Source organism: Pempheris klunzingeri, chromosome 16 (assembly GCF_042242105.1).
Source record: "Pempheris klunzingeri isolate RE-2024b chromosome 16, fPemKlu1.hap1, whole genome shotgun sequence".
Lineage (NCBI taxonomy): Eukaryota > Metazoa > Chordata > Actinopteri > Acropomatiformes > Pempheridae > Pempheris > Pempheris klunzingeri.
Window position 1 is genome coordinate 8458849 of NC_092027.1, and position 19201 is coordinate 8478049.

Genomic DNA, 19201 nt, shown 5'->3' on the forward strand with positions numbered 1-19201 from the left:
TCTTGAACAGGGAATTTGCATTCCCAAACAATCCTCTTCCTCTACATGGTGCAAACTGAATGCAACTCCAGTTTCATACAATTTGTTGCTGTGGGAGAGACAGAGAATATAGAACCAAAAAAAATCATTAACCGGGTTCACGTCATTGTATAAAATATTCATATCACTTGGTTTCATAGCAACAAGAAAAGTTGAGCTTTTCCTAGAAGTTTCCTAGAAATAACTTTGTAATTTGTAGCTAATCATGAGGAAAGTGGAGACAATGCTCAATTAACACGTTTCCAATTAATTATCTGCTTGCGTAGTCTAGAGTTTTTTAGTTGGTGCACACTTTAAATTCTCAATGGACAACAAAATCAAATGAAAATTACTGATCTGTAATAACAACAGACCAAAGTTGATTTATACAGGAAATTACATCAAACTGCAAATACAATTGTATCGAATCTGCATGAGGACATTAGGCTTAACATGTTGGCCGTTTCACGTGTCATCAAATGCTGCTGCATCAACATGAGCACAGACAGTGGTGGCGTAGCAAGTACATTTTCTCAAGTACTGTCCTTAAGCACAAATCGGAAGTACTGTGACAGCTGCTAGTTACTAGTTACTTTACAAATTAAGATTTTGCATGATGTTTTGTTATAAATGAAACAACCCAACATGATGTACAAGTGTGTCTAACGTTGGTTAGTGAAATAATCCAACCTGTGTAGTCAATTGAAAAATATTGGCAACTATTTTGATCATCGTTTCAGTCATTTTTCATGCAAAAACATGGTTCCAACTTCACAAATTGTTTTTTTAAAAACAATTTTTATACTTTCAATACATTTTTTATTATTTTTGCATCACTTTGGTGAGCGTTTCTCACTTGAAATTAAGATTATTTACAAACCTAACAATCAATCAATTAATAGAGAAAATAATCAGTAGATTAATCCATAATGGATATGGATATATGATAGCATAATAGTCATAAGGGACATTGTTCTGCAGTGTGTACTTTTTAAAATAGATTTTCTTAATTATACTTCGATGCGTTCACATTTTTAATGCAGGGCTCTTTATTTATAACACAGTAGTTTTACAGTGTCGTATTAGTAAGAAAAAGATCTGAATACATCCTCCACCGCAGACCACTGCTACAAATCACAAGTGCATGTCCTGAAACATTTAAATCACTGTGTCGAAGAGTCCACTGCACACTGACTATTGCAGCTCTGGCCCCTCGCCGCACGGTGGCGCCACAATCTTACATGCACCAGAGGTCTCCACGCCCATTTGGGGCGTTTTTCTTTCAAATTTCCGCATTTTGAGCAAGAGGCAGCGGAAACAACAAAGTTAACTCTCCCCTGCTGAAGCTGTACTTATTAGTACACAGTTAAAAATGTCAAGGTTCCTCCTGAGAGCAAACCTGAGGAGATGCTTCGACTCCCAGATTAGACTGATGTCTGATCAGGTAAACTCTGCTGGGCTGGTGGCAGGTGACGTTCAGTGTTAGCATTAGCCTGCTAATACCCAAGCCAAGTAGCCCTGCGAGGCTAACAAGGCTAGCTAGATGCTAACTTGTATAGTCAGGAAGCACCTTAACGTGCGTGCTCACTGATGACTTTTGTACAAATATGGCGAGAAAATAAAAGATGTGTGTACGTGAAGCCTGCAGCATATTTCTTCTGGTTTTCAGAGAGGTCCTGTTTTACTGCATAGGTGCACTCCTGGTGTTATGTAATAACCCAGACTATTAAATATGTGTGTTCTTTCCCAAAATACATAAATAATGCATATAGGGGTATATTTGTAATTTAGATCAAAGTCTGAACAGACACCACACATGTTCAGCAGCAGTTAGAGATCTGTAGTTTAAAGTAGAGACAGCACAGAAGAGGAGTACATACAATACACATTTAAAATGTGCTGTTACTGTAATAGTTTAAGGATTGCTTTGTAGATTTGAACATCATTTGAGTCTAAACTCCATCTTAAACTTCTTTGTCTATTGGGGGAAATATATCTGTAAATCAAGAACAACACACACATCAATGGTTCTGTTGTTGTTATTAGCACATAGAGGACATAGCATGTATTCGGAGAAATGTAGTAGGTTTACTAAAACAACTACTAAAGAAGTACAAGCAGTAAATGAACAGATTCATTGATTCTGATTTAAGTTTTTAAAATGAGCCAATAAGAGAAATACACTTATTTACTTCTGACTTTGTTACGTACTTAAAGGTTTCCTTTCAGGTATGTTCTGTTGATCACCATAAGGCAGTCTTTGAATAGTAGGACGATAGATTGTGATGCTCTCTCTTTTATATGAAATGTGATAATGAAATATTCCCTCTGCCTCTTCCAGCTGGGTGAGTTGGGTTCAGGAGCAGGCAAAGGAGGAGGTGGTGGAGGCTCTGTGAGGGAGGCAGGGGGTGCCTTTGGAAAGCGACAAGTAGCAGAGGAGGAGCGGTACTTCAGGTGAGAAGCAAACCGTTATATCAATAATCACGTTGTCGTGTCTCTGGGTTTTGCACAAGATTTTTTTAACCCACACTTCTCTCCATTTTGTTTCCACGTGCAGGCAGAAGGAGAAGGAGCAGATGGAGGCGCTGAGGAAGCATCACTCAGAGGAGATTGACCACCACAAAAAGGAGATTGAGCGCCTAAAGAAGGAGATCGAACGCCACCAGGGCAAAATCAGAAAGCTGAAACATGATGACTGAAGCCGGGAAGCCTGTCTATCATTTCTCCTCCTGACAGTCCGCCCATCTTATTTGCTAAGTTGATGATTATCAGATATGAATTGATTTAGTGCTGATCAAGGCAGGTCCTGTATGACACTTCATACTGACATCATTAATACTAATATAACAATAAAGAGCTTAATTTTGCATGTGGCTATATCCCTCTCATTTATTGTCAAAATGTCAGTTGCTGATTGTTCTCCAGGTTTGGACCTGGAACCTTCTCACTGTGAGGCAGCCGTGCTAATCACTGCACACACCATGCTGCACTGGGCTGAAGTTATGTCAATGCTAAACGTCTGTGATTGGATTTCTGATGATGAAGCTCTCGTTTCCATTCACTGTGCTGCTCACTCAGGCTGCATAACAGAGCCACTAAGCTGGGCATTAAGGATGGGGGTGAAAGTACACAGCATGGATGTTTAAAGTAAAGTATGTACTTGGATAAAGAATTTCTCTTTGATTTGGTGGAACCTCTCCAGATGGTGTTGTCAGTCCTGCTCTTATTCTCTATTATAATGAATGACAGTACCGTGTGTATACAGGTTGATCCAGATATTGTCATGTATTGCAGATGAGGTAATTTACTAAAGAAGAGGGAATAGAAAACATGCCTTAAGAAAGTCCAGGAAGCCATCATTGAATTTGAAAACTGTTCTCTGATTTGGGGAAAAATCTCGATCTGTCGTTTTTGTACAAGAAAGACAGTGAAGATATTTGCAGCTTTATGATTAGAGAAAACTTTTTGAACACATTTTCAGGAATATGGTGTTGGTCAGATGGGAAAATCATACCTGCAAAATAGAAGATAAATTCTAAAAATGTTGAATATTATGAGATCGAAACAAGGAGAAAATTAATTGTTAATAATTGGGACATAAAGATTTACTTTAGACTTTAAGACGTGTAGGTTAAGGGGGGAATCAAAAAGGAGGGTTGTTGCTGTGTTGTTATTTCAGATATAACTCAAAAGTCAAAGTATGGATTATTAGTCAACCTGTTTCCATAATACAACAGCTGGTGGCGATAATGCGCCGCTCGGTCTCGATCCGCCATTTAAAAATGGCGAAGAAGAAGAAGACGTCAAAACGAACGTATCCGCCCCACTTCGCGTTTTTCCGCTGGGATCTCGCGATGTTTGCCGAGCGGTGGCGTTGTTCGGGCGAGCCGACGACGAGACCGTAGCTGTCTGGAAATTTGTCTCGTGTGTTACACTCAAACGTATTCTTCGTATTAGACATTTTTGTACGTCCGACAGGTTAATCGTTCCGCATTTTAACACACGTCCCCGTTAGTGTCCTGATTTAGACTGGTAAGTTTCGCTAGCTATCTGTTTGCACATTGCACGGAGCGTGTGTTTGATTTGTGTCTCTCTGCACGGTGAGGCCTTCGTATAAGCTCGTTAGCTAGCTAGCCAGCAAGCTAATCAATATTACTGGCAGCTCAAAATGAGGAAAACATGTTGTAGATCTGTTTTGTTTTCGCAATTATATACCGAATCTGACTGTAGAAATGGCCCAGTAAGACTATATGCGTGTAAATGTTTAAATAATGTGTATCGATCTCGTTAGCTAGCTAGCGGCATGTGAAGGGGGCGGGACGGCGGTGTCGGTGGTGTGTTTAAGTGACCGGGTTATGTTACAATACCTGGCGGTCTCACGTCAATTTCCATCATTAGTTAGTATTTTTAACAAATACGATCTCTAGTAGGCTGGTGTTTTGTTTATAGCAGTGATCTGTGTCATTATTTCAAATTAAGATTAATCTGGGTTGTCAACAAAATATCAGATTACAACCTCTCTCCTTGATGTGAAAACAAATAAACAAATAGCTTTATAACAGTTATATTAAGATTATCTGTGTTAAAACATACTTTCCGTTTTGGATGTCATAATCCCAGTATTTGTTAATCTATACTGATCAGGAAAAACGCATTTTTAATGTGAGCTTTAATAAATGCATAATTGTTTTGCTCAATATTACAGGAGAATGGCTGCCGCTGAGGTGAACGGTAGTTCTGCCCCGGCAAAGGAGGAAGAGGAGCCCATGGATGTGACCACAACACACACAGAGAACTACCAGACGCTCATTGATGCTGGGCTGCCCCAAAAAGTGGCTGAAAGTCTAGATAACATCTTCCAGACAGGTGGGTGATAATTATTTGGCCACATTAACATTCTTAAGGTGTCTGTGGTAGCTGAGCGTGACGGTGACCGTGCTTTGTGATTTCAGGTTTGGTGGCATATGTTGATCTAGACGAAAGGGCCATCGATGCACTTCGGGAGTTCAATGAGGAGGGAGCGCTTACTGTGCTGCAGCAGTTCAAAGAGAGCGACCTTTCCCATGTACAGGTAAACACATGAATGGATTACATCCCCTCTTTTTTTATCTTTCACAGGACTGTTATGGTTACGTAAGTTCTTATAAATGTTCATGTCTTTGTTTTTGTTTGTAGAATAAAAGTGCTTTCCTTTGTGGAGTCATGAAGACTTACAGACAGAGAGAAAAACAGGGAAGTAAAGTGCAGGAGTCCACCAAGGGCCCAGATGAGGCCAAAATAAAGGTAAACAAAGTCATGTGGCTGAGCTTTGTGGTTTAGAATATTTACATGTATGTAAATATAATGATTGAGTTAATCCAACCAGCTTAGTTAATGTTTTTTGTTTGTGTTCCAGGCTCTATTGGAGCGGACAGGTTACACTCTGGATGTCACTACAGGGCAAAGAAAGTATGGAGGGCCCCCACCCGAGGATGTGTTCAAAGGAACACAACCAGGGATTGGAACTGAGGTAGATAAATATTGTGAGGGTGTTTCTGTTTGTCTTGTGTTTTGTCATAATTCTTGAGACTCTAATATATTAAACAGAGTGAGAAATATTATGTCTGTGCTGCAGGATCATTCATCAGTATTCTGCTGTATATTGTGCTTTACAAATCCTTACACCTGCCTATACCTGTTTGTCACTTCTTCATCAGGTGTTTGTTGGAAAAATCCCAAGGGATTTGTATGAAGATGAGCTTGTGCCGCTGTTTGAGTCTGCTGGTCCCATCTGGGACCTCAGGTTAATGATGGACCCCCTCTCTGGTCAGAATAGAGGTTATGCCTTCATCACATACTGCAATAAGGACGATGCCCAAAAAGCTGTGAAGCTTGTAAGTAGTATGGCAGGGAATTGGATGAACCTTATCAAACCACATAACAACCAGAATTTTTAAAGGAATACTCTTTTTACTTGGGGTATTACTTTAAAGACTACTACATTGTTTAATGCTCTATGTTGCTGTTTGTTTGTTTTTTGTTTTGTTTTTTTGCAACGTATCTCACGATTTTTTGATTTTTTGATTTTCAGTGTGATAACCATGAAATCCGCCCTGGCAAATACTTGGGAGTGTGTATATCTGTTGCAAACAACCGCCTGTTTGTTGGATCAATTCCAAAGAACAAGACAAGAGAAAGTATATTGGAAGACTTCGGCAAAGTTACAGGTCAGTTTCAAAAGCACAGAGGTGGATTTGTGTCAGAGACTCGTTAAAACAAACTTTAAGTCACAAAAGATGATATACATGACAGCGGTTTTGGAGGTTAGAGATGGTTTTGTCTTGCAGAGGGACTCCAAGAGGTGATATTGTACCACCAGCCAGATGACAAGAAGAAGAACCGTGGCTTCTGTTTCCTGGAGTACGAGGACCACAAGTCCGCAGCACAGGCTCGCCGCCGCCTAATGAGTGGCAAGGTCAAGGTGTGGGGGAACCCAGTCACTGTAGAGTGGGCTGACCCTGTGGCTGAGCCAGATCCCGAGGTCATGGCTAAGGTTAGCAAGTCTCCTGCCTTCCTCTTCAAAAAGCAACAAGCATGCTCTGTTCTACAGGGAAACAACATCCTGTTTTTTTTGTGTCTTCTTAGGTCAAAGTTCTTTTTGTGAGGAAGCTGGCCACAGCTGTGACTGAAGAGCTTCTTGAAAAGACCTTCTCTCAGTTTGGAAAGCTGGAGCGAGTGAAGAAATTGAAAGACTACGCTTTTGTCCATTTTGAGGAAAGGGATGCTGCCGTGACGGTGCGTTTTCCTCACTTTGGACAAGGTTCTTTACATGTCTGATGATTCTATGTGTTGCCGTAACAAGCTTGTTTTGTTTGTTTAGGCTATGGATGAGATGAACGGGAAGGAGCTCGGAGGAGAAGAAATTGAGATCGTCCTGGCAAAGCCCCCAGACAAGAAGAGGAAAGAGCGCCAAGCAGCTCGGCAGACGACCAGGAACGCAGGGTGAGGGACGGATGTGGTCAACTGGCCGACGTATTCTCACGTGAGGAATTCATGTGTAAGTGTAAACACTGTCCTCCCCTCTGCAGGTATGATGACTACTACTACTACCCACCTCCACGCATGCCGCCACCAGGCCGGGGCAGGGGTCGTGGTGGCCGAGGGGGCTATGCCTATCCACCAGATTACTATGGATATGAAGACTACTATGATGACTACTATGGCTACGACTATCATGACTACCGTGGTGGCTATGAAGACCCTTACTACGGCTACGACGATGTGTACAGCATGAGGGGCCGTGGTACTCGTCCCAGCAGGGGGGGGCCTCCACCACCTAGGGCTCGGGGAGCGCCACCGGCACGAGGCCGCGGTGGCTACGCCCAAAGAGGTCCACCCCTTGGTGGTCCCAGGGGTGGTCGAGGAGGGCGGGGAGCCCCATTCCAGCCGCAGAGGGGCCGTGGTCCTCGCGGGGCCAGGGGCAATCGCGGGGGTAACGTCGGCGGAAAGAGGAAGGCGGACGTGTTTAACCAGCCTGACTCCAAGCGCCGCCAGACCAACAACCAACAGAACTGGGGATCCCAGCCCATCGCCCAGCAGCCCCTGCAGCAAGGGGCCGACTATTCTGGTAACTATGGTTACAGTAATGACACCATGGAGTTTTCACAGGATTCTTATGGGCAGCAGTGGAAGTAGATGCACCAAAAGGTATTTGGCAAAGTGACAACAAAAAAAGAGAAAAACAATAAAAAGGAAAAAAAAACAGCAGATTGGCCACAATTTTTTGATTGACTTTTTATTCCTCATCCCTCATGAAAAAAAAAATCTGTATATATATCTCAGAAAATGGACAGACCCCAGAATTGGCTCGAGATGATTGGCTGGAAAGCCTTTTGGCTGAAGAAATGAACGTAACCGTTGTGGTGAATCATTTGTTACTCCTACGGTTACATTGGGACATGTGTCTTTAAAAAAAAAAAAAACACACAAAACATTTTTATTGTTACGTTTTGTTCCTGATTCTTTTAAAGCCAACAATGAACATTTACAAAAAGTGGACATTCATTCTCAAAAGTCTGAGAGGACATTAAATAATGATATTGCCTTGCAGGAAGTTTTTGTCCATGCCCTTTTCCTCCCTCTTCCTCTTGTACTCCCTTTATTTGTGGTTTCTCATAGTTGCTTAGGGACTTGCTTGTAAATAAATGCATATGGTTAGAGCTTCATACTTCATTTTTTGCAATGGTGGAGAAAAGAATCCACAGGAAAGAAGAAATCAAAGTTTTGTAATGTTCAAAGTGTATGCCTAGCATTTCTAGAGGTAGACAAATTGTGTTTTTTTTAAAACTGATACCATAACTTCCTATGTTTTCTTTGAACTTGCCCAATAGAATTTGGTTTGGCTTACCTTAAGAGCCATAGCAGTTTGTTCTCTGATGTTCTTTGTATTTATAACTTTTACGTTTGTTCCGTTTCAATAAAACTCAGCTGAGCATCAGTCAATTGTCAGATACTCAAATTCAATGTTGTCATTCAGTATTTGATTTGATTTTTACCTCAATTCTCATATTTGGTGAAGATCTTCTTTTCCAAGTCAAATTTTTTTTCCTCAAAGGATAATCACAAAAGACTGAAAATTGTGCAATCAGACAACGGGACAAGAGAATTTGAAAGGTGTTGGGACGATAAAATGATTAAACAGGATTTTAACCCTTTATTTTTCAGTGCATGTTGCATCAATTTCTATTGTGAATATCACAACGATACCAACAACTATTAAAGGACCAAACTGTAATTCTGACTTCTTGCAATTACACGAGGTTGGATCTGTCTTTCAAAATTTGTGTGCACAGGTAAACAGTGTATGCTTCAGTACATTTCAGCCTACCACCACTGAGTGCTGCTCTCTGCTCTTCATGAAGACATTTACACTTTACTTTGGTTGCTGTAAATATTTTTGAATGCAGGCAGGTAACTGCATAATAAAGCAGTCGTTAATGTAATGTAATAGAAGTAAATGCAGTTATTTAACAGGTGTAAATTTCCTGTGCCTTGCCACTCCTGTTAGAGTCTTTTTCACTTTTTTAAAAACATACATTAATTATTAATACAGGTTGATGCACCAAACCTGTTTATTAATACAGGCTGACGTCTGCTGAAGCATATACTTTGTTCACCTGTTCACACAAACTTTAAAGATGAGGACAATCTTGGATAATGGCGAGATGTCACTCGCACCGCTACGGTCCTGATACTGACACCCTGCCAGCGGTTAGAACAACACATTTGACTTTGAATGGATTTGTACTTGTATGCTGAGTTGTCTCCAATTCATCTTTTTTTTTTTTATATATATATATTTATATATATTTACAAAATCTGCACATCATCTCAACCATCTGTTTCTCTCCTTTTGAAGACACCAAGGATCTCACCATCCAAAGGGTTAAAATTCTTAAAACGTGCCTTCTGTCATAGCAAGCAATCACCTGTTAGAATTTGTTTGCCATAGAAGATTGTTTTTAGCATCTGCCTTTTGGTACCATGGTATCATTGTTTTTTGTTTCATGTGTCTGTCCTCTTATTCCAACCTGCCTAGGTGGAGAAGCATTGAGAGCGGCACCACTAGAATGAGGAACTCACCTGAACGGTACTCAAGGGTGAGCTAGCCTTGCACAGAGTACTGTCTCCTCTCCTGTAGCTAATTGTAATCACTGGAGAAACACTAGCCATAATCATACTTCTTTTAATGTTTCCTTACTAATATACTGTAAAACAAATCCATTTTTTTATCAGTAGGAGTGTGATTTTTTTTCAGGCTATGAAGAGCACAAGTCACTAAAGTTGACTGAAGAACCATTGGAAATATTAAAATGTGCTACCAGCATGTTTGTGGGGTTTAGAAAACACATGAGCAACACATTTCCCACACATAGTGCCCATTTTCCCCCTTAAGCCAAATGAGAAGTCATGCCCAAGCTCCAATCTTATGAGCCAAATGGCTGTTTCTATAGACTGGATTTAATGGATTTGGTCAACACTATAAACCCCAAAACCCTGCAAACACCTGTCGCCTGTGTGGTTTATTGCACCAAAAATCACCTCAGCTGTCCTCACGCACATTCTGTGAATGGAGGGTGGTGGTGGTGGTGGGCATTTCCCCTCCTGAGCCGCTAGAGGTAGCAGTTCTGCACCAGCACGATTCCATTGTTGCTCTGTCGATGCTGCATTTATTGGCCATTTTCTGAGCTGGAGAGATGTTAATGAATAGGTAGGCATATACAAGAGGAGATCTCTCAAATGCATTCAAATAGCAGTGAGGATACTGAGTTAGATGCTGGTAAAAATTAGCAGCTGCTGGAACAATGGCTGTGCCTCAAAACTGTTCTTTACCCTTCAGTGCCACAAGATGGCAGTAAATGGGCTACAGTGTTTATATTGCACAGGTAAGACAAATGGGGAGCACAGTTGTACAGCAGAAAGCTAATTGCATCAATTTTGACACACATTTTGATTTTTATTATATATAAGTGCCATCAAATGCTGGAGTGTCCTTTTTTTTCCCATTTTCTCATATCAGAACTGTGTCCTTATATGTTGCCTCTTGTCACCAGGCAGTAAAGGAGCTGCCCGCATCCATGTGAATGAGTTCACACAAATGGAAGGGACTGATTGGTAAGATTGTTCATTATCTGAACTAATGACTCAGAAAGTCTCAACACGTTTCCATTTCTGAATTTTTTTTGTTTTGTTTTAACACCTAATGTTGAGTTGTCTCTGTTCTCTAGCAAGTTTGTTTTTCAGAATATAAGACAGCATCGTGTCACAAATCTGGCACAGAAAGTTGTTTTCAGCTGTTATAGATACGCCGCATTATATTTGAGACAATACAGTCTGTAGTCATGTTTCTGATCGTGCTGATGCTTAGAAACTGATTTGTTAACTCGTCCTTGTCTGTGTGGCCCTTTTTTTTTTTTTTCTAGTTCTAGAGTGTGTTCTCCACAAGCAGCGAGCCAGACCCACGACAGGCTTCCACAATCCTCAGACTGACCTACTAACTGGACTGTTCGCCTGAGGTCTTGAGGTCCAGTACTCATGGGAGCACTGGCTGGCTGCCTGCCCTGGTCGCAGCTCTGCAGTTAGCACAGGTGAGAAATAATTATGGATTACTGCAGCTACTCGGACTGGAGAAAGGAAGAACTTTTTTGCACTCAGGATTTGTAAATGTCAGATTAATATATTTGATTTTTTTCCATCCTCTGTGATCTTCAAGACTCCCTATGTTGGTACATTAGGCTTGAGAAATGTCTAATGTCTGATGTCCTTTCACTTACTACAGAAGCGTAAGAGGATGCGTTTGATGGACGCGTCGTGATCCAGAGCTCCATCCGGCAGACTGCTGCTTCCTTTATCCACCTTAAACAATCATGACTGTAAAGGGAAATGATCGTTGCTCTTAATTGTTCAATACATTTTATTACCCAAGTCAACATGTGTGATTGCATATTTACAGTTCATTTTACCGACTTTTTTATAGTAACCTGAGCCCAGTGATCACTCACTCACAGTGAAATGAGACTTGTGTGGGCTCTCACAGTGTAGAGTTTTGTGCATCCTGGAGTTCAGCTGTGGTTCCTGCAGTCATTGATAAACATGTTTCTTGTTGCAAACTCCACCAGTCAAACAGATGGAAACGGGGGTGGGCGTGTAAACATTGTGGGTGAACCTCTGTAAGCTGCCAGCCGCCTCCCTGCTCCAAGCCTGCCCACTGCACCCGCCTCTTCCTGCTTATATAAAAGGTAAACCCTGAGCGTGGAGTCAGGTGGGTTGTCCCGAATTAGAGCGGGCTTACAGGCCGTAAAACTTAGGTTACATGTTGTAAATTTAACAGGATAAAATTGGACAAGGCTATGGGTAAATTATTAGCAGCTCTGCAGTAATGTATCGCTGGAGCCAGACGTCGTCGAGCAGGTGAACAAACATGCACCCCGGGGTCCTACAGGAAACGTGTTGAGTCCTTACTGGATGCTGCTGTTTGTTTTTGTTTTTGTTTTATAGCAGACAAACTTCATACTAGGCTCTGGTCTAGTGGGGGATTTCTGACAGAAATACGCAGATTTAAACAACTGCTATGGCTTGTTTTCGTTAAATAGCAAATCTGCTGCGTTAAAAGAAATCGGAAAATAATAAATTCAGTCTTATTGTGCACAACACACTTAATGTCCTCCGTTTTTCCCTCTATTTTTATAACGCTACGGAAGAAAAACAGCGTGAGACTTGCGCAAGTCAAAGCGGAAGTGTGTCTTCAGTCCCTGACTTTTCAAAATAAGACGAGCCGCGTCTTTAATTGAGGAAAGAAATAAATGCATCTGATTATTTTAGAAACTGCGGAGAAGTTTGTTTGAATTGAACATTTGACGAACACTTCAGACCCTGCGGCGTCTCCTTTCTCAGTTTCCCCAGTGTTGGCAGCAGGAGGATGGTTAATTCACCTCCAGAGCCTCTTTGTTATGTAAATATTAATATAAAATGAAACGAGCACTAAAATCCAAACTGAAGAGGTGCCCAGTTTGTCCAGTGTAGTAATAACTTCTGGTATTTATTTGGAGATGCTGCCTCACATTGCATGGAAGCTAATGGAGAAAAGTCGTGGTTTTTCTATGGAAATGTTCAAATAGAAGAAGTGCTAAAAATCCAATATCAAGAGTTGTGTCCTATTTTGAGTTGGGATTTTTAGTACTGATTTAGAGCCACGTTGTCACATTACGTGGAAGCTATTGAAAGACGCCATTATTTCTTGGTAGACTATTCATGTAAAATAAATAAACGACACATTAGCAATTAAAATGAGTGCCACATGACTTAACTTAATATTTCATCATAATTTTCACTAACGTGAAAGTATCGGAAAAAAGATTTTATTTTATTTTAAAGCTTTTATTAACTATAGTTTTACATATTAATATATTACATTTTGACGTGAATTTAACACCATAAATAAACTTGGCGTAATAAAAGGGATTTATATTAGATGAACTGTGTGGTCACGTGATACCACTACGTCACATGTAAACTGAGGGAAGATGGCGGCCGCCGGAGGAGAGCCTTCCACTCCTGATATGTCGGAAGAATTATTTAAAAACTTTATCTCGGAGGTACGGTGAAACTCGTGTGAATCGATGTGTTTTGAAAGTGTCTTTCGCTCTCCGTACATCGGCTGAAGTCGGCTACTCAGCGGCTCAGGAGGCCTCGCAGACAGGAGCATCAGCTAACGATAAGAAGCTAACACTCAATGAGCTGTTTTGTGAGCTGCCTCGTCTCTCTGGTGTTATCACCTAAGATCCTCTCTCTTTTTAGTTTTCTCTCCTCGACTTCCATAAGTTACTTGAGCTAAATCAGAGTTGGATATATCGATTATTCTCTGGGCAGGTGCTGTTAGCCGGCTATCTAGCAGCTCTCCAGAAGAAAGTAGTAATAAGAACATCACATGCATGTTTGTCTTCGACTTGAATTGTATTTTTCTCATCCGTCTGTTTGACAGGTGAAGCAGATTGAGAAGAGAGACTCTGTGTTAACCTCTAAGCAGCAGATTGAGAGATTGCTCAGACCTGGCTCATCCTACTTCAATCTCAATCCCTTTGAGGTAAATCTTTTGATGCATATATCAGTTAACAAATGTCAAAAACAGTCAGATGCCAGTGAAGTTAGTAGAGCATAAAGTAAGTCTGATCTACAGGCAAACTATTTCCTAGTATTGATTTACAATGACATGAAATGGAGGGAAAGCAAACACATATTGGAAGTTATAAAATGTTAAATAAATGATAGATAGATAGAAATACTTTATCGATCCCTGGGGGGAAATTCTGGTATTTATGTAAATGAACTTTATAAATGACAACAATGATTGATCGATATAATATAATAGAATTCAGTGAAAATGAAATCAAATATCTGACTGAATTGGTCAAATTAAGCTCAATCAGAACATGTTGCCACCATTAGCAACGATCACAACAACTGGACGTCAGCATTCTAGTTATCTTATATCAACACTTTGGTTAAATACTTCTGTATAAATCTACCAATGTTTACATCATTTTCAGGTGCTGCAAATTGATCCAGAAGCAACAGATGATGAATTGAAGAAAAGATTTCGGGCGGTAGGCAAATGGGAGAAGGAAAAAAAAATGTCTCTGTGAAGACCCAACTTGTTTATGGATGCAATGATTACGTCATGTTTTTTGTTTTTGTTCCCTAATATTTGGTGTCTTGAATTGTGCAGTTGTCCATTTTGGTCCATCCAGACAAGAATCAGGATGATGCAGACAGAGCACAGAAAGCCTTTGAAGGTACATTTCTTACACATCTTTTGACATATATGTGGTAATTATACACTAGATATCATTGAATGATGATCCTGTGTCATGTTTGTGGTTTAAACACACTTAAGTGGTACATTCAGCTTCTGTCTTAAAAGAAACATACATCACTTCACCTGAATATCTCACTGTGTTCTAGCTGTGGATAAGGCTTACAAACTCCTACTGGAACCGGAGCAGAAGAAGAGAGCCTTAGATGTGATCCATGCAGGAAAGGAATATGTGGAGCATATGGTGAGTGTTTCAAACAGTCAATGGCAACATGACTTTGTTACAGATCAGCTCTCCTTATCTGTATTTGTTTGGTAACGTTTTATTTTCTGTGCTCCCAACAGGTAAAAGAGAAAAAGAAACAGTTGAAGAAGGATGGAAAATCATTGGTTATGGAGGAGGATGACCCTGAAATGGTAAGTCAGAGTTATAGAAATACATATTTGTGAAATAAAATTTAAATGACTAGCTGTCAAAAATATTTTTAAATACAATATTTGTGATGCAATGCATTCTTTTTTTAATGATTTATATTATTTTACACAAATGATTTCTACAATGTTAATATAGCAGATAATTGTCATGACCACTGCCGTATTTGCGTTACACATTTAACTTGTCTTTTTCCAGTTCAGGCAAGCAGTGTACAAACAGACCATGAAGCTGTTCGCAGAGCTTGAAATCAAGAGGAAGGAAAGGGAAGCAAAGGAAATGCATGAAAGGTAAATGGCACACAGTGTATTTACAATCCAGATTTTGTTCTGAAAAACATGAAATGTTCATCCCTTTATTTAAATGTCCAAATAATGTAAATGGTGATATTCTATCGAATCAAAACATCACTGAGTTCACTATTGAAATAGAAAAGCACAAATTCAGAATGTCATGGATTTTCTCTTTAATTGACAAGGAAAAGGGCAAGAGAGGAAGAAATCGAGGCAGCAGAGAAAGCAAAGCGGGAGAGAGAATGGCAGAAAAACTTTGAGGTGCGTTCCTGTGCGATCGTGGCTACTCACTTATAAAAGGAAACATGAAGACCTTGCTAGTGAAATTTCTGAAATGATTTTTGTAACACATTTGTCAGGAAACAAGAGACGGGCGTGTCGACAGTTGGAGGACCTTCCAGGCCAAAGGCAAGAAGAGCAAGGAGAAAAAGAACAGGTCTTTCCTCAAGCCCCCGAAAGTCAAGATGGAACAGAGGGAATGATGCTGCAAAATGGGACTTTGTTAGAGTTAAACCCACTGTTATTAAAACACTTCTGTGTATCCTCCTCACGTCATCGTCTGCAGTCAGCTGTGTAGTCGCCATCACAAAGTCATCAGGATACATCAGTCGTACAGCAACCTCCTCATCTTGACAAATGTAGTTTTGTACTTGGTTTTCTGATGTACATATTTGTGATTTGAATCCAGGGATCATACCTGCCTCATGTAAGAAAGAGAATGATGCATCCTCCACTCTTGTGACAAATGAGAAAAATGTGGTTTGTCATTATTTTTGTTCTTCTCTCTTTTTTTTTTAAACTAAATAAAGCTTGGTCTTAACAAGCCTATTGTACAGTGGTCTACAAAGCTGGGCTTTACAGCTGGTTTTTGGGGGGGTGATATGTGAAGCTATGTGGCATCATTGTTTGAGGATGTGGTCGTGATTATAAATCACTTTACAAGCCAGTACAATACTGATACAAGACAATTTACACACAGTAGCTTGAAACATGCTGTCAGAGCAGAAAAGGTAACCGTCCAAGTGTTGACAGTTCACAAATATTTACCATTTAGTGTCTCAGTACCCTCCCCTTTGTGTTCTGCATGTCTTAAATGTATTCATTAAAATACTGTCAATAAAAACACCAGACTGGTGCTGGATGCACATAATTTTCTACATTTTGTTTTGGGGAAAAACTTAAATTCTTTTACCTGCTTAGTTTCTGCTTTAGATTTTAAACAATTCCACCAATGAAAGCAGGTCGGGAGGGTGAACTGGATGAATAAAACTGTAGTCATTCAATGACAACATGTTTGTACAGATTAGCTCAACTTCATAACCATAATTCACAAAAACCGTTCTGCTCATCTAGCAGACAAAGATGAAGAGTACAATCTGCAAAACAAACGTGCAATATTTTTTCTAAAAGATAAAAAAAAAAATGTAAAGATATGTTGACAAAATTCAGTCCAAGTTGATTTTTCCTATTTTTCTTGGGTTATAAAAGATGTTGAACTCAAATCACCTGTCCTCCAGGAGCCCTTTGTCCTTCACGCCTCTTAACCACGAGGATCATATTAACAGTCTGACTGTCCTTGACTCTGTCCTTGTCTCACATGACTTTGCACTGATCTCCACTGGGAGCGGCGACGGCAGGAGATCCATTACTGCCTCCCATCAGCCCGTCCAGGCTGAGGCCCTGGAAGGCTCCGAAGAAGGAGTCGTCCTTCACTGGGGCGGGTCTTCTGGCAGCGGTGGTCTGCTGCACGTGGAAGAGAGGGCGACGATGGTTACGTTTGTATACTGACGAGCAAAAATCTTTGTGGTCGCTTTGATTTTACTGCTCACTCACCCTTGGGAGGCAGTGGTGGCTCCTGAAGTGAGTTCTCCTGACCGTCCTCTCTGCGTTCTTCTTAGCCAGCATGGCTTGCTGTCGCTTCCTTTGGTAAACAGCACAGAGCAACATCAGGCAGAGCAAATGGGGAAAGCAGCTTATTCATGTGAGCAACAGCCTTATCCTCATTAAGCCAAGTCTGTCTCAGCTGCACAGCAGTAGGGGAATACCTTAGTTTTTTTTACCGACTCATCACACTGATCAGCAAAAGATGATCGGTACAAATTGAAAAAGAAAATCATTACTGAATAATAAAATATGAGTATAAGTCAATCAGAACCAGGTCTATTGCCAAGTGAGTTTTCAATGTACAAGGAATTTGCCTTGGTGTAAAGTGCATAACATTAATAAACAGAGAAGAATATGTATAAATAAAAATAAGCACAGTAAGTCAAGAAAAATAGATGGAAATTATAAATATTTACAATACAGAAAATGAGATGTGTGCAATAAGCTGTATAGTGTTAATGTAACACATTTTGGACCAGATCTTGCGAAGCATCCCACCTTTCTTTCTTCAGCTCATCCTGGTACATTCGCAGCCAGGAGTCCGGGACTTTCTGGTTGCTGCAGGGAAGGCTTCTCCTCCTGCTGACGCTCGTCCTGCGGGTGAAGCTGCTTCTGCGGACAGACTGGCTCTTCTTGACTCTCCTTTGGGCGGTTTGGTTTTTCCCCGACACGCAGCTGGTGAACTGCTTCAGGGGGGCACCCAGCGACATGAAGGAATCCATCTCAAGAGTTGTCTGTTGTGTTTCCCGGAGCCTCTGAGAGGATGATACACTGATGTCTTGACTCAAGGTCCTGGACAAAAGTCAGCACTGTTGCTGTTCTTTTAATTTACTCCAGGAATGAGGCTTCTATCTGCAAATACAGAAGAATAACAGTTATATCAACTAAGAATAATATTTGGCACACTTCATTACTTTCTAAAAATCAATTAAAAAAAATTACCTGAACATCATTAAACCAAGTTTTACAGTTAGAGCATCTTAAGTCAGCCTTCTTGTTTCCAATAGTTATAGATAACTTAAAGAAACAATGGGACTCACCTGCAAGTGGAATCTCCTGTAGCCACCATCAGTGTCATTTGTCAGAGCTGTAAAGCGCAGAGTTCGTTTGCTGCATTGCTTCCAGTGCTTCGGTTTGTGTTCTGTAAACACGTCTGCTCCGTCACTGTCTGCTCTTATGGGGATTTGATTCATGACCTTGCTGGTCCTCGGATTGGGATTAGCTGAAGACGTAAGAGCCCTTTATCTCATTAACAGCAGAGCAGTTCCAAACAAACATTTACAGGAAAGGGGCTGCTTGTTTACAGTGAACCGCTAAAACAGCTCAAACTTATGTTTATAAGTGGGGTTAGACTTCTAATAGTGGGGCTGTGCTTAGTTCAAAAGTCATATTCTCAATAGGGTAGGGAAGAGCTGTATAGTTTTAAGTGCTGGCTGATGAGGTTATTTGGTGATATAGTTGTCAGAGAGGAAGACAGGCAGATGGAGCGCAGAACCACTGAAAGGTGATGTCTCTATGACGCAGAGAGGATTTCTTCCTTCACCCCAAAGACAGGAGGACAGCTTCATTGACTGGAGGCATTAAGCACATGAGTCACAGAGATGAATGACTCATTTCATTCACCGATTCATTCAATGATTCATTCACTCAGTGGACTCCAAACTGAACCCATTTCTAAAAGAGATACGACAAATATTACTGACTTCAATTCTATATTGGCAAATTTAGAAGGAAGACACAGATTATTTAGTTTATTATTTAGCATTTTCTGAAATAAAACTTAAAATATTTAGCAACCTTTTCTTACTCATTCTATCTACATCTGACCATCTACCAGGGTGGAACAAAGATTGAATTGCCAACCAAGTCAGTAACAAGTGAGCCAGGTCACTGACCTCCTGCATGTGTGCCAATTGAAGCACAATTTTAACTGAGTGGTAGGGGCCCTGTTGTGGAGCAGGATCCCTTTTGACGCTCCACATCTTAAAAGTTATGTTAAGTTACACTATTTGCTGTAGAGCCCTCAAGCACTAAAATGTGTTCCTTCTCAGAATAGTGACCAGACAAATCATGGGGACAGCGAGGTTAACAAAATAAGACAGATGGGAAGCTTACGTGACAAAGCATCAATACACCTGTTGCAGCAGATCTTCTGTTTCCCTCTTCCTGTCTTGACAGGTGGCAGCTGGGAAATGAATGAGAGATTAGTTTCAAAGAGAAATT

The 19201-nt window shown here is 40.6% G+C and overlaps 4 protein-coding genes across 6 annotated transcripts; 3 read left to right on the plus strand and 1 right to left on the minus strand.

The window, feature by feature from the left end:
- The first annotated feature begins 1318 nt into the window (after positions 1 to 1318).
- Positions 1319 to 2891, plus strand: LOC139215518 (ATPase inhibitor A, mitochondrial-like). The gene is made up of 3 exons (XM_070846503.1): positions 1319 to 1462; positions 2360 to 2472; positions 2576 to 2891. The coding sequence occupies exons 1-3, from the start codon at positions 1391 to 1393 to the stop codon at positions 2715 to 2717; spliced, it is 327 nt and encodes a 108-aa protein (XP_070702604.1). The 5' UTR covers positions 1319 to 1390; the 3' UTR covers positions 2718 to 2891.
- A 995-nt stretch (positions 2892 to 3886) lies between these two features.
- On the plus strand, positions 3887 to 11481 carry LOC139215240 (heterogeneous nuclear ribonucleoprotein R). 2 transcript variants are annotated; one of them, XM_070846144.1, is made up of 15 exons: positions 3887 to 4050; positions 4724 to 4884; positions 4971 to 5089; positions 5194 to 5301; positions 5414 to 5527; positions 5715 to 5891; positions 6089 to 6224; positions 6345 to 6550; positions 6643 to 6792; positions 6878 to 6999; positions 7086 to 7624; positions 9596 to 9656; positions 10611 to 10671; positions 10980 to 11144; positions 11336 to 11481. In XM_070846144.1, exons 2-12 carry the CDS (start codon positions 4728 to 4730, stop codon positions 9628 to 9630), a joined length of 1863 nt encoding a protein of 620 aa, XP_070702245.1. In that variant the 5' UTR covers positions 3887 to 4050; positions 4724 to 4727; the 3' UTR covers positions 9631 to 9656; positions 10611 to 10671; positions 10980 to 11144; positions 11336 to 11481. The 2 variants fall into 2 exon arrangements, with proteins under 2 accessions (XP_070702245.1, XP_070702243.1); XM_070846142.1 differs by lacking the exons at positions 9596 to 9656; positions 10611 to 10671; positions 10980 to 11144; positions 11336 to 11481 and having other exon boundaries at positions 7086 to 8494.
- A 1583-nt stretch (positions 11482 to 13064) lies between these two features.
- dnajc8 (DnaJ (Hsp40) homolog, subfamily C, member 8) lies at positions 13065 to 16219 on the plus strand. The gene is made up of 9 exons (XM_070847061.1): positions 13065 to 13151; positions 13538 to 13639; positions 14103 to 14159; positions 14282 to 14348; positions 14518 to 14612; positions 14714 to 14785; positions 15000 to 15091; positions 15280 to 15355; positions 15454 to 16219. The coding sequence occupies exons 1-9, from the start codon at positions 13080 to 13082 to the stop codon at positions 15574 to 15576; spliced, it is 756 nt and encodes a 251-aa protein (XP_070703162.1). The 5' UTR covers positions 13065 to 13079; the 3' UTR covers positions 15577 to 16219.
- Positions 16220 to 16477: 258 nt separating this feature from the next.
- On the minus strand, positions 16478 to 19175 carry LOC139215965 (uncharacterized). 2 transcript variants are annotated; one of them, XM_070847009.1, is made up of 5 exons: positions 19094 to 19175; positions 18019 to 18549; positions 17477 to 17830; positions 16928 to 17015; positions 16478 to 16837 (listed from the first exon to the last, which is right to left on the minus strand). In XM_070847009.1, exons 3-5 carry the CDS (start codon positions 17698 to 17700, stop codon positions 16688 to 16690), a joined length of 462 nt encoding a protein of 153 aa, XP_070703110.1. In that variant the 5' UTR covers positions 17701 to 17830; positions 18019 to 18549; positions 19094 to 19175; the 3' UTR covers positions 16478 to 16687. The 2 variants fall into 2 exon arrangements, with proteins under 2 accessions (XP_070703110.1, XP_070703113.1); XM_070847012.1 differs by lacking the exon at positions 19094 to 19175 and having other exon boundaries at positions 18019 to 18689.
- Positions 19176 to 19201: the final 26 nt, after the last annotated feature.